Below are 14881 nucleotides of genomic sequence, written 5' to 3'. Positions count from 1 at the left end.
GAGGTAACTCAAGAGCATCAGGGTCACCCTTTGAACCTTCATCCACTGCAGCTGGATCCTCAACTCTCATTTCTTTCTAATACTGATTTCTGTCTGTGCTGTCTCATGGGTGTCATACTTTCTGTTTTATTTCCTATTTTAGCCATCTCCTTAGGGCACAGTTCCTGTCTCACTTTGTGTACGCTAAAGTTCAGGTTCTCCTGTAAAAGAGAAAGAGAATTTGAAAGGCAAAACCTAACTGATACCTTGTGTTAGAGTTAATTCCGCCCTACTGTCCGGATTACAGTCTTTCTTAAATTATAGTGGAAATCCTTGGAACATACCTCATTTATGGACTGGGAACTTTCTGGATGATTTTGCTTTCTTGTTCATTTTTGATGCAGTGGTAGTGTGCTGCTTTTGCTCACTTTTGTGTACTTTTCCACGCTACCTATTTACTTTAGGAACTCAGAATTTAGGACCCCACTCAGACTGCAATATCAGAGTAACAACAGTCCTTTTTTCATTCCTTTCTGGAAGACCTTTTTAGCTTTTTAGTATTTGTGGTGTCTTATTCCCTCAAGACTTAAAGGAACATTCTATTTTGCATTCTTGTATGTGCTCAGCACCAACAGATTTAAAACTTGTTCTTCCAGCAGAGGATTTCTTGAAAGAGTATGTGTGTGGGAAGTTACGCTACTTAAGAAGTTGTGGTAAAAGCCTTTGAAGAGGCTGTTTGAAACATTCAAATCTGTCTAGAGGAAATCTTTTGCTCTCCTAAACATCAATAGCAACTTCACAGGCTACTTTGGATACCAGCCTCAGGGATGGCAGGCAGGAAGAGAGCTCCAAGAAGGAGATGGGGGCAGTAGTTCGCACTGCTGCTGTCAGTGGATCCCGCAGCAGGGAAGGGAAACGGATGCTTGGTCGGGCTGTGGTCCCATCTGGAGAAAGCATTCATGTGGGCTGCTGTCTTCCAGCTGAGAGGTTGGGGTGCTGTAGGAGGCTGGCTAGACCAAAGCCTAGGCCTTAAGTTCAAGTTTTCGCACACTTTAAATCTAGCTTTGAGTATTTACAAGGCTTGCCTCTTGCAAGGTCTACTTTTCCCTTCTTTCTCCCTTGGGTTTCTCATGAACTATATGGTACTGAAGTCCATTTGGCTCAAATTCTTTGGCTGGTTCGTGACAACCACCATAGGACTTTGAAAATGCTTTTGAAAATGCAGGTGGCTGAGCTGCTTCTGAGTGGGTGAAGTCTCCAACAGGACTTCATAGACTTGCTGGAAGAGCCTCTGTAAAGCTAATGGTGCTGCAGGTAGTGATAATGCCATAGGGTGGTTGAACTGCTGTACATAAGGCAAGATATAAAGATGAAAAGAAGACTGGAAATTAGTTTTGGGTTGCTTGGCTTCAAGAAGTTTCCCTAATGTTGTGCCTTTGTGGTTGATTTGATTCTTCTTACACTTCCTTTGATTGCGATTTGTTGGATAGTTCTGCTGCTCTTCCCTGTTACCTTTATTTTTGGAAAGGGTGCAATTGTTTAATTCTTGAATTCAGGGTGTACCATTTAATTTAGCTAATTGTGGAAAAGGTACGTGGTTGGAGTGGGACCAGATGGATCCAGGGAAAGAAATAACTGGTCCTTAAGAAGGGGGTGGCTGTTCTTATGCAGTAAGTTTTTCATTTTTCACAACACCTTAAGGACAGATAAGCTTTTAGTTTAAATAGTTTGTGTAGTTTTGAGTGTTTTTCCACATCTGGGGTTGTTGCAGTACGTAAGTGCCAGAAGTGATCTGTACAAGGAAACTGTGCTGCAAAAATACATTATGCATTTTTTCTGCATGTAGATTGTGCTGTGTGGGTGAGCGAGAGAGACTATCCATAATTCCTCCGATATAACTAATCTCTTATGCAAAGTAAATTCTTCTTACTGTTTCTTTCCCCCTTTCAACAGTATCTTAGTTGTAGAAGTAGCCAGTTTGTAGATAGAGTGTAAAAGTGTCATGGTTTGTATTATGCTGTGCAAGATTAGATTAGCATACAAATTCCATAAAACAAGTAATAGTATTGTTTGAGTACTCAGTTGCTGTAGCAAATCATTATGGGTGCTGGATTTTATGGCTTAGGCATCTGAAGTGGGAGGACGGAGGAGGATATATGTTCCATTGTGGTTTCCAGACTACAGTACAATCAGAGTTTGGATGAAAACAAAGTAAGTTGCAGCACAAACTCCTACTGAAAAATCAGGGACTTCTAAAGACTCAGTTGCGGTGCAGCTGAAAGCACAACTCTGAACATGAGACTGGAGGAGAAAGTGTAAAAGCACTGATCTCTTCCCTATAACCCAATCTCCTTTGCCCTTACCCAACATACCTAAACAAGGGCATTTTTTTTTTTTCCCCCCTCCTTTTTTCCTACCTACCAGATCATTGGTTTAAGAATTTCTTTTGCTGGGTGAAACAAGTTGGAGGTTATACAAAATTGCACAGAAGCAATTCGCTGTAAGCTTTGTCTAATGCTTTTCTGAACTCCATTCATTGAATTTTTGACCTCTACAATGTCATATAACACTTACTGCCAATAATTCACTGTGCAGGAAAGTAAACCATACAAGGATTTTTAATTTTTTATATGAAATCCTCATTTTCTGTGTTATGAGGAAGAGTAAGTAGTTGCTCCTGGGTTACTTTCTCAGTATTAGGTCTGAATTTATAGACATTGTTCATACCCTTTCACCAGCCTGAAAGGTCTCACAACTTTTTCTCATGTAAAAGTTTTGCATGCTTCTGAGCATTCTCACCAGCTTCTTTTTATACCTCGTTATAGTGTACTTTGAACCTTTTCAAATCTATTTCTCTGGTAGTTACCAGAATTTCATTCAGTGTTAAAGGTATGGTGAGCTTTGAACTTCATGTTCATAGTTGCACGGAATGGTTTGGGTTGGAAGCTACCTTGTAGACAATCTAGTTCTACTCACCCTGCTATGGACAGGGACACCTTCCACCAGGTTGCTCAGAGCCCCATCCAACCTGGCCTTAAATATTTTCAGGGATGGGGCAGCCGCAGCTTTGCTGTTCTAGCTTGATGTCTTCCACTTTTGTTTACTGATAGTGATGAACCTTTTGTCTGTTTTCTGGCCACTGTGAAGTAGAGTCCTGAAGTTTGTCAGAGGACTTACTACAGTGACTAAAAGTTCAAAGTTTTATTCCCAAGTGGAGATAGGCTCCAAGTTACTTTCACAGTGTGCATGTACACGTGCAGATATGTTTTCCCAATATACGCTGACCTGTATTTTTCAGCATGAATTTCTTCTGTCCTTCCTACTCCACAGCCATTTATAAGGGTTTCGTGATGCTGTAACTTGCGGTTAGTAGCTTTGTGCAGAAAATTAATGTATCTAGATCACTGCCAGATTTCCTGTAGATGGAGGCTGTGTGCAAAGAGGCTATGCAAAAAGATTTGAGAAATGATGATGATTCTTAAATGTTTGGAAGAGTGATGTTGGCTTTTTTCCTCCCCTTCTTTAGTGACTTAAGGTTGACTCTGATGGCTGATTGAAATCTAGTGTGTTTTGTCTTTTTCTCAGCCAAGTTTTGGGGAGTAAAGTGAACGTGCTACAGTAAATTCTACATGTAGCAGGTATTTGGGGAAAGTTGCAGTTCTCGATAGGAAAGGAAACACTTTGTCTTCTGCCTCATTTCCCTTAGTCCCTTTGCAACTACCGAAGAACATTGATTGCTTTCCAGAATTTAAAGAAGAGTCAGTTTTGTCTTCCAAGAAACAAATTTGAAGAAGACCATCAAGGCTTAGCTGGAAATGCTGGTTGATATTCACTGAGTGACAAGGAGAAAGAAATACTTGTTATTAACTGTTGGTTATTGAGTGATGGTTGGGGCAACTTAAAAAGATGAATTACTCCTAAAATGTAGTTAGGGTTCTCTATATTGTGTGTGTTTAATACCCTAAAAAAAGGGTGAGTATTTGTGATGGGATAGGTGTTTATTAATACATACAGACTATATATGGCAACATTAAAGACCATTATTTTCCTGTAAAGTAAATGTACCTGAGAACTGTGGGCGTGTAGTATAGGACTTACAAAATCCTTCAAAACCCACAAAGAAGTGGATTACTGACTTTGATCCAGATTTCTGAACTGGATATACTTGGAAGTGTACATTGAATTTATAGGAGTGATAAGATCTAGCACGATTTGAAACAGTAGAACTTATTTTTTGTTTATAAATTGTTAAATAGGTGGAATGGGCCATCTGCGGATACAAGTAGGGTAGTTGTTAACGTGTCATAAATAAACTAGTATGCAATTTAATAATAAAACCTGTTTTGCTTTCTGCACTGTGAATGCAGTGTCACACTTGCTCACTCGTCTTTACTGATTCCCTGCTCTGCCATTGAGCAAGCAGTGAGCCAAGCTGTTCTGCAGCACAGTTGCACTCTCAAGGGAAAGCAGAAGGAAACTGAAAATGCTACAAATAACGCATTTGTACCTTCACCGCTCCATCCAAATCGGTGAAGTTGGCTTAAAATTCCCTAAACTCTTTCACTTACTTAATAATGTAGCTTGCAGCACACTGACTTATTGTTGTGTTTAAACCTTTGCCAGGACGGGAGCAGTTCCATGGCCTTGGGTCTATGTACTGCAGAGGAGCAGCTGCTGTGATCCTCACGTATGATGTGAACAGCCTCCAAAGCCTGACAGAGCTGGAAGAAAGATTCTTGGCGCTGACGGACAGTGCAAGCGCTGACTGCATTTTTGCTATTGTTGGAAATAAAGTTGACCTCACCGATGACTGCGCTTTGCCACAGGATGAGAATAGACCTGAGAAGTCTGTTGCCAGCTGCAGCTCGAAGGTGCGAAAGCAAGTCTGTGCAGAGGATGCGATTGCGCTGTATAAAAAGATACTGAAATACAAAATGCTAGACGAGAAGGATGTTCCAGCGGCTGAGAAAATGTGCTTTGAGACCAGTGCAAAAACAGGATACAAGGTAGACTACCTCTTTGAAACTGTGTTTGACATGGTAGTCCCAATAATTGTACGGCAGAAAGCTGAGGGGCCACCGCAAACTGTAGACATTACGGACTACAAGCCGGCAAAAAGGACAAAATCTGGTTGTTGTGCCTGAACCATTTACATGACGTAAGAAAAGGGGAGGGATTGTTCTCTCCAGCAAACTGAGGAGTAGCAAGTGCTTCCAGTTCATCAGAATGGAAAAGTCAAAGAATAAATAGACTAAAATGGTGTCTGTGGAAAAAAAGAAACAACCCAAACAACAAACAACCAAACAAATCATCTGACCATTAAAGGTTTCTGGGAAGCTCTGTGTATGAAAATGGGAAAGTGAGTGAAATTATAGAGGAAGACTTGCCAGTTTCCAGGGCACCCGAAGACAGATGGTGTATTAGTACAATTGGTACAAATGACAGTAACTTGAACAGTTTTGAAGGAATCTGATTTTTACTGACTTGTCATTTCATGTTGCATGTAAATGATCTGTTCGTGTACTCTCGACAGCCTTCACATGATTATCATCTTTCCCCTTGCAATTCTGACTTTAGAAGATTGAATACACAGTACTTTTTTTATTCTTGAGAAAAAAAAGGAAGAAAATCCAGGTATAATTTATATTTGTAGCTAATAAATCAATTACAATCTTTTTATGTCAGATGGCAGTGTAAGATTCAGAAGCTGAACTATTAAAATCACTGTGGATACATACTATTACTTTGGAGACTTTATTAATGTGAATTCCCCTTTCATAGCGGGCTTTCATGTATTAACAGGCAGCATCACAGCTCTTGCTGCTCTAATTGCAAGATGCAGGAGGAAGTTTTTCTTTCCTTTTTCTCTTGTAATTCTTTTTAATGTGGATAGCAAAGCTTTCTGGGGGAAGGAAGTGGTTTTCTATTTGTCTGCATTTTGTAGAGACCTCTTTATGGTGCCAATAGGATGCCACATGTTGAATACCTGTGTTCTGTCTCCCTTCCAACTCCTCCTTCTTTGTGCTCAAAGCTGCAGCTTTGATGTTTAGCAGCTATGCATGACATGACCATCTTCCTGGAGGGAAGTGAGGCCTTGCATTTTCTGATGTGAAACTGGATAACGCAGGAGGAAGGGAAGAGAAACTGCCTTTTGTGGAGTAGAAAGGCACATGAAGGAACACTAACGAGGTACATGGTTTCTCTCCTGACTGCAGTGAAAAGAAGGGGCTAATACTCAATACAGCTCCTAGGGTTTCCCAGCTCTCTCTGCTACAAAGAAGCATGTGATGACCCAGGAGCACACACTGAGACACCATAATCACAGTGGGGAACTGCTACTTCCCCCCCAGATCTCCCCAAAATAACCCCCCCAAAACCCCAAAGATTCAGCTTAAATGTGTCCATTTCTGCAAGTTGTCATATGGGGACTCCTTCATCTTCCTGTGGGTGCTATGGACATAATTTTCTAAAACTAAAGGATTGGTTGTTCTTATGCTTTCTTCTTGACTTTCTCTATCCCAACCAAATCACGGTTGAGTAGTATATAGGGAGATAATTCCTAAATGAATAATGAATTAAATTATTACTGAGAATATTAAAAACCTTTCTTTATTTTTTGCCTTTTTTAAATTTTATTTTTTCCCCCTGAACTATGTTCTCTTGATCAACTTGCTGCAGAGAAGCAGCAGCTTTATTTTCTGCTTTCAAGCTTACGTGTACTAACAAAATTCTAAGGCCAGTATCTAGTCTTCCCTCAGGACTGGGAAGAGACAAACAGGCTACAACCTCAGTCTTGTTTGTGACCAAAGCGATTTGCCAACACCACTGGCTTTGCTGCATCTGTTAACAGCTGAACCTGCAGCACACATGGGTTGCAAGGTCAGGCTTTTGGCAGACGTACAACTAGAAGGTACAGAACAGGGAAAATATTTGTAAATGTAACATCTAATAATTAAGGTATAAATATTCAGTTGCACCAATGTTTGATTCATATGAGATCTGAAGGAATTCTTACAGTCTTTGTCAAAGCTCCAACTTGGGTGTTTTCACTGAAAGAAATGACACAGGAACCAGTCTTGCATGCTGTGCTTTTGCCCTTAGGGCTACACTTGTCTGGCAGGATGTTCCTGGCTTTTTAGTGTCACTGGCTATTGCTCCTTGGGAAATGTCTGGGTTACGGTGGATGTCACTCTGCCAGGCTGTGAGAGATCATGGGGGTTACACAGAACCTGAGAGGCTGCAGAATACGTGGGAGCTGCTGGTAGTCGCTCAGGAGGAGATCTGGATTGCTCAATGTGTGTGCTAGCCCCATTTCTTTACTACTTTCAGATTGTCACATTGTGCCTTTGAGCAAAACTTGACAGTTTCTGGAGTGTGATGTAGGATTTTTTTTTAATTATTAATTTAAACTCTGCTGTAGCTGAGTTCCATTTTTACAGCCCAGCGTTGATGCTTTATTGGCTGCAGAGGTGCCTGTGCCCGTCTTCAAGCACTATTGGAGAGCACAGTTCAACCCTCGACACTGAAATTGCACAGATTTGTTGTTGTTTTCTCTTTAAATGGTGCTTTTTATTTATTTATTATTTTTTCTTTTTACCCCCCTCCCCCCAGCCTGCATAATTTTACTGGGTTAATTCAGCTTGGCTCGTTGACGGGGAGGAGCAGTGAAGCTGCAGGGTAGGTTGTGGTCATGTATGGCCAGGACTAGCAACGGTGAGGGGAAGCAGGGACCCAGGTGCTCTGCTTGCCTTGCCTGGGAGCGGGACCTTGTTTTACAAGTATTTATATCTCCCCCCCCCCTTCCCCTCCGTTATGTTTGTCTGGATTATGTGAAGTGTTTGAACAGTGAAATAGATGTTATTTTTGTCCATGCTGGGTGAATGTGAGATGTGGGCCTGCTGTGCCTGAGATTATGGCTGGGACACACTGTGACCTGAGGGGGGTGGACGATGGCAGGGTGAGTGGGTGCCCATCCTGCTTCCTGCCCCTTGCAGGTGGAGATGGTGCAAGGCTGAGGGTGCTGTTGGCCGCTGGCAACCCCAACAAGGCTTCAAGTCTCATGGGGGCCACCAAAGGAGCCTGAACCCCCCAGGTGCCCATGAGGCAGGTAAAGCTTCTTGAGCCACATGCTTTGGCTTTAGATGCCCATGCCATAGAATCATGGGTTGGAAAAGACTAAGATCATCAATCCAACTGTTACATCATGCTGGGAAGCACGACTGCCTGGTTTTACTTCTGCTTGTGGTTCAGGGGTGCAGCGATGTTACTTGTTCCCCTCATCCAGTATGTCTTGCACCATCTGTGTGTCTAGTCCTCAGTGGCCGTGAGTCCAGGCCCTCGCTCACCCTGGTGGGTGCAGGTGGCCGTCCCTGGGGTGCCGCTGGTCCCCACATGGTTTATGGGGGCTGCTGCCACCTGCAGTGGGGTGCCGTGAGCACATCACCAGTGACCCCCTAGCCTTTCTTCTGGCAGCAACCTAATACCTTGTTTACTGCTTGTTGTTTGCTGACTTTCTATTTCTGGCAGCCACAGACAAGCCCAGTCACGTAAGGTGTGAGTGAACTCGGCTGACCTGGTCAATACACTCTGAGGAAATAACTGGTGTCAATTGACGTTGATATAGTGATGCACTGTTACCTACAGAAGGGCAATATAATCTCATTCACCTTCTCCAGGCTCAGCAACATGTTTTCAAACAGGAAAGTGGAGGAAGCAAACGGCATGCTTTGAAGCAAAAGATTTGACGTGGTCAAATCAGCAAAACACTTGAGGTTTTTGCATCCTAGGCAGGAGCACTATAGTTTAGTAAAAAGATTTTGTTTTGCTGTAGCTGAGTTTTTTCCTGTGTCAAAATGTTTTCACTTCTTGGAAGTGGGTTCTGGGATCACAGCATCATGGAATGGTTTGGGTTGGAAGAGATCTTCAAAGGTCACCTAGAGGAAGGCCACCTGCCAGGGGCATGAACGTCTTTTGATCAGGTTGCTCAAAGCCCCATTTAACCTGATATTGAACAGGTCTAGGCCACAATAAGGTCTTCCTGAAGCCTTCTCCAGGCTGAACAACCCCATCTCTGACTTCTTCATAGGAGAGGAGGTAAACCTGCAACTAAGAGGCAGCTTGAGTAAGTCAGTTCCCCTCATGCAGTGCTCTGGGTTAGTTCACCAGCTGAAATTCTCTGGCTGCTGCAAGTATTCCATGTGTTTGTGTGCACGAGCTCCCTCCCCTTCTCAAAGAGCGATTATGCAGGCTTTTGAGAAACACGGCTATGGGCACACAGACCTGAGAACATGACGTACACAAAGTACAGAAGTTCAGGTCTGCTTGACACCTTGTGGGGTTTTGTGGTTGGTTTGGATTTTCCTGTACCATGCCCGTGCATTCAACTCAAGCTGTGCTGATACCACACTGAGCAAACTTGCTAAGAACAGCTTGTGTGAGCCAGAGGAAACTAAGAGGCAAAACCACTTGAGAGGAAGACTGTTTGCTAAAGTTTTACATTGGAAAAAAATTAGCTGCACAGGAAGATTAGGCAATGTATTAGCCATGAAAGTACAAATAGTTTGCTGCTGTTGTTGATGTAATCGGTTTTTACAGATTTGCATAACCTCCACTTGAATTCTCTTAAAACACTGAGTTTCCTGGAATTGTATCCTGTCAAAATCCCAAGTGGTAACTGTATGATCATCCCACAGCCACTGACGTCTAGCAACACCGGGCAGAGGTAAGCTGCTGATTCTTAGGTGTTTGTTACTGCCCTGTGTATTTAAAAGAATTGGTAAGCATGGAAGAGATTTGGCTCAAGCTGACTGCATTGTTTTCCATTCTAAGTATTTTAGTTAGCTGAACAAATAGTAGCGTGATTACTTTGTTTGGGGGCTGCCTTTCATAGCCAGAGGGCTCATTTCAAGCTTAGGTAATTTCTCTGTTTATGGATGTATCTCACCACATGTACAAGTAATCAAGGTTAGACAGTGTGCTAGCTAAGAATTCTAACTTCATTTATATTTCATATTTTTTTTGTGGAGGTAACACGTGTGAAGTTTTGTTAATGTTGGTTTCCTGAACATTGTACAGCATGAATAATACATTGCTTTAATCTGCAACATTGCAATTTATTGGCTTAAATTGTTCTAACGACAAGATGGAATGCTATTGCAGTAGTTCAGCTTAAGCAAGCAATTTCAGAAACACAGCTTCCCTCTTGGATCTTTTAAAGTGCTATGAAATAAACATGTGTATTCCCGGTTGAAGAGTCTGAATTTCAGTGGAAGGAGCTTTCTGGCAGTGCTCTTCTAATTCCTTAGGTGCAAACAAAGTCATTCAACAGAGCTGTCTATACTGTTGTGCAGAAAAACACTGTACAAAATGGAAACCATCAACAAAAGTGTAGAAAAAACCAGGTTTTATTTATGATACAGTGAGGACGGAATGTAAGTACAAAAGCCAAAAGCACCTGAAGCAGGAGTGAGGTGAACTGTTGAAAAATCAACTGCCATTGCTATACAATTTCTTCAATTTCAGGTTTAAGCATTCAGATATATAATCAGACTATGCCAGTAGAAATTTGCAACTGATCCATTCCCCCGCTTCCCTGTCTCTTGCAGTGGTGACAGACAACTTAGGGCTAAATTGCTTCTGTGGAAGGAAAGAGCTAGCCATTCTGGACATTTATCAAGCCTGGCATGCAATAACCTGGCTCTCTATGGGGAAAGATGGTTCCAAATTAATGCTTTGCTTCCTTCCCCTTTGCTTTTGCAAGGATGGCTTTGTGCAAGGTGGTGGTGGTTATCCCATCGCTGTGTGTCCCCAGGCGCCGGGACAGCATGCCTCCTGACAGACAAGTGGCAGTCCTGGACGTTCTGTGCTTGAAGGTCATGAGGCACCGAGCAATATGCTCTCCTGCAAAGCCTACCCTACGTGCAATAGCTGCTCCAGCAGTAATGGTTAAAATCCACGATGAATGGCTTGGTTTCAGAGGGGAAAAGCTGCACCTGAAAAACCAACCAGTGCCACTGCTACGTGGGTAGTGTGGCACAGATGGGTGTCCACAACACAGCAAGGAGCGAGAGACCTTTGTAATGATCCTGGGTTATGTCTAGAAAAAACTTATCAATCCAGCTTGTAAAATAAAATGCTGATCTTCAGCATTTAGTCTCCTAACTGGAGGAGGAAGAGTTGCTTTTTGTGGTCACTGTTCTTGGGAGGCCTGTGGGCTTCTCTGCTCTTGCCAGTGGTTAAGTGCTAAAGCATTGTTAGGCTTGAAAAAAACCAAATACAATAAAAAGATGACTGTTTTGGGTGTGTTTTTGAAATACCCAAGCATAACATACTAAAATCAAAGTTAGGTTTCAATGCTGGCCATGAGCACTTACCAAAATACTGTTGGTATTTTGCAAGAGTTCCTCTCTCTGATCACACTGTGTTAATTTATGGAACTGGAGCTGTTAGTGTTTACTGTTGTGACAAATACAGTAAATGTAGAAGATACATATATTCTCTTAAAGTAAATGCGGTTGGTGTCTGACCAAGGTAACCATTTATTAATGAGTTTTTTGGTGTTTCAAAGCTGTATTTGTATCATTTGGCAAATGATGTAATGTTAGACAAGCAAAAAGTATATATATATACTGTAAAGTAGGAGAACACAGCACTAGATCTGTGTGTTAGATGTGATTTGTGTTACATTTAATTTGCTTTTACAGACATTTTTAAAAACTAACTTTCCATTCAGCTTTTGAGGTAATAAGTTAAAAAAGCACCAATAGGGTTTATTCAAATGTCTAATCCTCACAGAAGGTTCCACTGTATAAGAGCCACATGATAAGCAGGTTCCTTATACTGTGAAAGACTTCTATAAATTTTTCATACAGACTTGGCATCTGCTGATATGGCTTCGGATGAGTCCTGCCTTGAGTGTATCTGCCGAGGGCTTGCTTTGGAAGGGCTGGTCAATCGTAGTGAGCCAGAAGCTGTATTTGTTGGCGAAGTAGTGACAGGTTCCACGTGCGCCGTTGCATTCGATGAAAGGAGTCGCTCTGAAATCTTCTAGGCAGCTCCCAGGAGAAACCAGCGACTGTCCTCCGCCTTCATCACCAGCAGCAGTGTGCTAAACGAGACAAGGAAGGCAGCGTTCAGAGTACAGCCACAGGCAATGCTGTCAAAAACTTACACATGGCAAAAAAGAAAAGCCACCAGAATTGCTCCTAATTCATAGAATCATAGAATGGTTTGAGTTGGAAGGGACCTTAAAGATCATCTGGTTCCAGCCCCTCTGCCATAGGCAGGGACACCTTCTACTCTACCAGGTTGCTCAAAGCCCTGTTCAACCTGGCCTTGAACACCGCCAGGGATGGGGCATTCTTCTCTCCACAGCAGAGAGTCAGCTAATCCTGCAGCTATGTAAGGCTTAAGGGGCTGGCTATGCTTTAGCTATATAAAGGAGTAGCTCCTGCATTGATGCCATTTCAAAACCTTCTGACAAACATCTTTTCTATAGTTAAGATTTTCGCTGTTGAAAGTCTTAGAACTGGAGAATTCTTTAGGTGGGAAAGGCCTGCTGGGGGGTTATTTCAAACAGTCCCCTGCTCAAGCAGGGCTGACTCCAACGTTGCCCATAGTCACTCGGGGCGTTGTTGTCAATACCTCAAAGGATGGCATGTCGTCTCTGGGCAACGTGGTCCTCTGTTTGATTACCCTCACTGAGAAGGACTTTCCATCATACAGATAGCTAACTTGAATTTCCTTAATGAAATGTCTGTCTTACTCTGCATTGCACATGAGGAACACTGTGGAAGCAAAATCACCTTTTATGCAAATAACTAGTTCCCTCTATGGCATATTCTTTGACAGCAAATTACACCAAAATTATGCATCTTTACACAACTCAACTGTTACTTTTGACACATACTGTGGTAATGAACTGAATGTTACTTTTCTTCTGTCAAAGGCACTGCTAAAAAATAGGTATTTCCTCTGTCCCTTTAAGAGCTGTACAGCTACTTTTTAAGTGAAGCTGTTTCCTTTTCTGTTTAAAACCTGAAGGAATTTGCAATATAAAAGAAAGCAGCTGGAAAACAAAGCTGCTAAACAGTTTTGTAAATGTAAGGGGGAATCTGGGCACATCTACTGTGTTTGCCTGCTTATGTCTTAATAAACGCCATACTATAGAAGTGCAAGCTGTAACTGACTTGGTTTGTGCTGCGAGAGACCCAGTGTGTTTGTATAAATGAGTGAAAGAAGTGGCCACCTTTTAACAGAGTAAAGGACTCTGATCTCTGGCTGAAGTTACATGTTGCTGAGGTTTGGCTGTTTTAAAAACAAAATGCTAAACAACAAAACAACTCCCTCCCCCCCCCCACAACAACTTACTGCTAAACAAAAAAGCAACCCCCCCCCCCCCCCCAGAACCTCTTACCCAGACGCCAGGACTGCAGCCTACCAGCTGCCTTACAACTCTACATGACTTGCTAGGCTATGAAAATCAGAAGCAAAACTGTTCTAGCATCCCTCTGTAAGACCAAAGTTGGTAAGGGGCAGCATAAGCTATTACAGCTTTGAGGCCTTTTCAACTGGAGCTGGAAAGCAGTTAGCAGAAACTGCACATGCTATTTGAGCCCTGGCTTGAAAGCAGACCCACTTGAGAACCTGAGGATGAATACTGGCATTCTGTGCTCAGGGTACAAACTCCAACTCTATGCCTGTAGTATCTTTGCTGGTATTGGCCATGGCCTTCCATCCTTCTGCAACGCTTATGCCACTCTACCTTTATAGGATGCATGATACTGGTGCTCCCTTGCTACTTGAAATCTGCCTGGCTTCTGTGGCTGTTTAGGCAGGAGTCTGTGATGACTCCCTTCAGGATTGTACCTTCCTTAGGGGAAAGAGGTGACAAATTTAAGCCAAGGAAGTAAACCAGTATGTACTCTGAGATAACCAAAAGCATGCTGTACTTTTTCCACAGTTGCCTGAGAAGCAAAAATGCGTTCACCAAACACTTCATTCCCTCCAAACACTAGCTGGAAAAATGTGAACTCTTCTTACTCTGTGTTCCTTAGTGCTGGCAATTTGTCCTGGGCAAAAGGTCTTGCTAAGGTGAAACTCTGCTTGTAACAATGCTCTGTGTTTACACAGGGCTTTGCAAACATTTAATTAATCCTTAGCATTCTTGTGAAGTAACTATGAGATTGGTATCAGGGGTTTTTTTATAGAAGCAAAAGAAAGGTCAGACATAGGGCTGGTCAAAAATGTGACCTGCACTCTCAGGTGGGACTTTTTTGTGGTGTTTTTTTTTTTGTGGTGTTTTTTTTTTGTGTGGGTTTTTTTTTTTTTTGTTTTATGGGTTTGGTTTTTTTTTCTGTAACTAAATGAAAAATTTAAGATTTCCTTTACCTTATTCTCTGAAAAAATTAGATTTGTGGATTTTGACAAACAAATGGTTTGCAGGTAAGAATGACTATTGTTATTCTATGATATTTTCTGCCAGAGAAATCTAATTTCTTTTTTCCCCAACCCTGTTTACTTCAGCATTCAGTCCAGCCTTTAATGAGTTAACAACATGGGCTTACTCTTGCAGTTTTGCCTCTCTGGTACATGAAGCCAGTCAGAAAAATGAGCAGCTGTCGTATCACTCGCAAACATTCTAGCTGCTCTTTACCATGTTAAGCCCTCCAGTACTTACAGGACAGCTCTGTACAGTCTTGCAGGAAAAGCAGGTCAGGCACTTCAGCAGGTCTTCCACTGCACACCTAATGCTAAGCTTTTCTATAACCTCCCATTTCCTAATTATAAGATCACAAGATCTAAGAGATCTCATAAGCCACGGGATATAGAGCTCAGCCCTTGTTGCCATTAGAAATACAACACTGAAGCTTAATTTTAAAAACAACAGGAGGCTGTCACTCTT

At 42.2% G+C, this 14881-nt stretch overlaps 2 protein-coding genes across 2 annotated transcripts in view; one reads left to right on the top strand and one right to left on the bottom strand.

Annotated features, from left to right (window-relative positions):
* The first annotated feature begins 4604 nt into the window (after positions 1-4604).
* On the top strand, positions 4605-5126 carry RAB20 (RAB20, member RAS oncogene family). Its single transcript, XM_010016434.1, has one exon. The coding sequence runs from the start codon at positions 4632-4634 to the stop codon at positions 5121-5123; it is 492 nt and encodes a 163-aa protein (XP_010014736.1). The 5' UTR covers positions 4605-4631; the 3' UTR covers positions 5124-5126.
* Positions 5127-11726: 6600 nt separating this feature from the next.
* COL4A2 (collagen, type IV, alpha 2) overlaps positions 11727-14881 on the bottom strand; it is a gene marked incomplete at its 5' end in the record, with an annotated part of 48490 nt that continues 45335 nt past the window's right edge. The window contains 1 exon segment of the mRNA XM_010016436.1: positions 11727-12085. Within this exon segment, the coding sequence (XP_010014738.1) occupies positions 11831-12085 (255 nt within the window).

Source organism: Nestor notabilis, unplaced genomic scaffold (genome assembly GCF_000696875.1).
Source record: "Nestor notabilis isolate BGI_N333 unplaced genomic scaffold, ASM69687v1 scaffold14676, whole genome shotgun sequence".
NCBI lineage: Eukaryota > Metazoa > Chordata > Aves > Psittaciformes > Psittacidae > Nestor > Nestor notabilis.
The sequence above is the reverse complement of the archived record's forward strand: the minus strand, read 5'-3'. Positions and strand labels throughout refer to the sequence as shown.

Excerpts from the sequence above, each read along its gene's own strand:
- RAB20 (XM_010016434.1), top strand. The coding sequence starts at position 4,632 with ATGTACTGCAGAGGAGCAGCTGCTGTGATCCTCACGTATGATGTGAAC.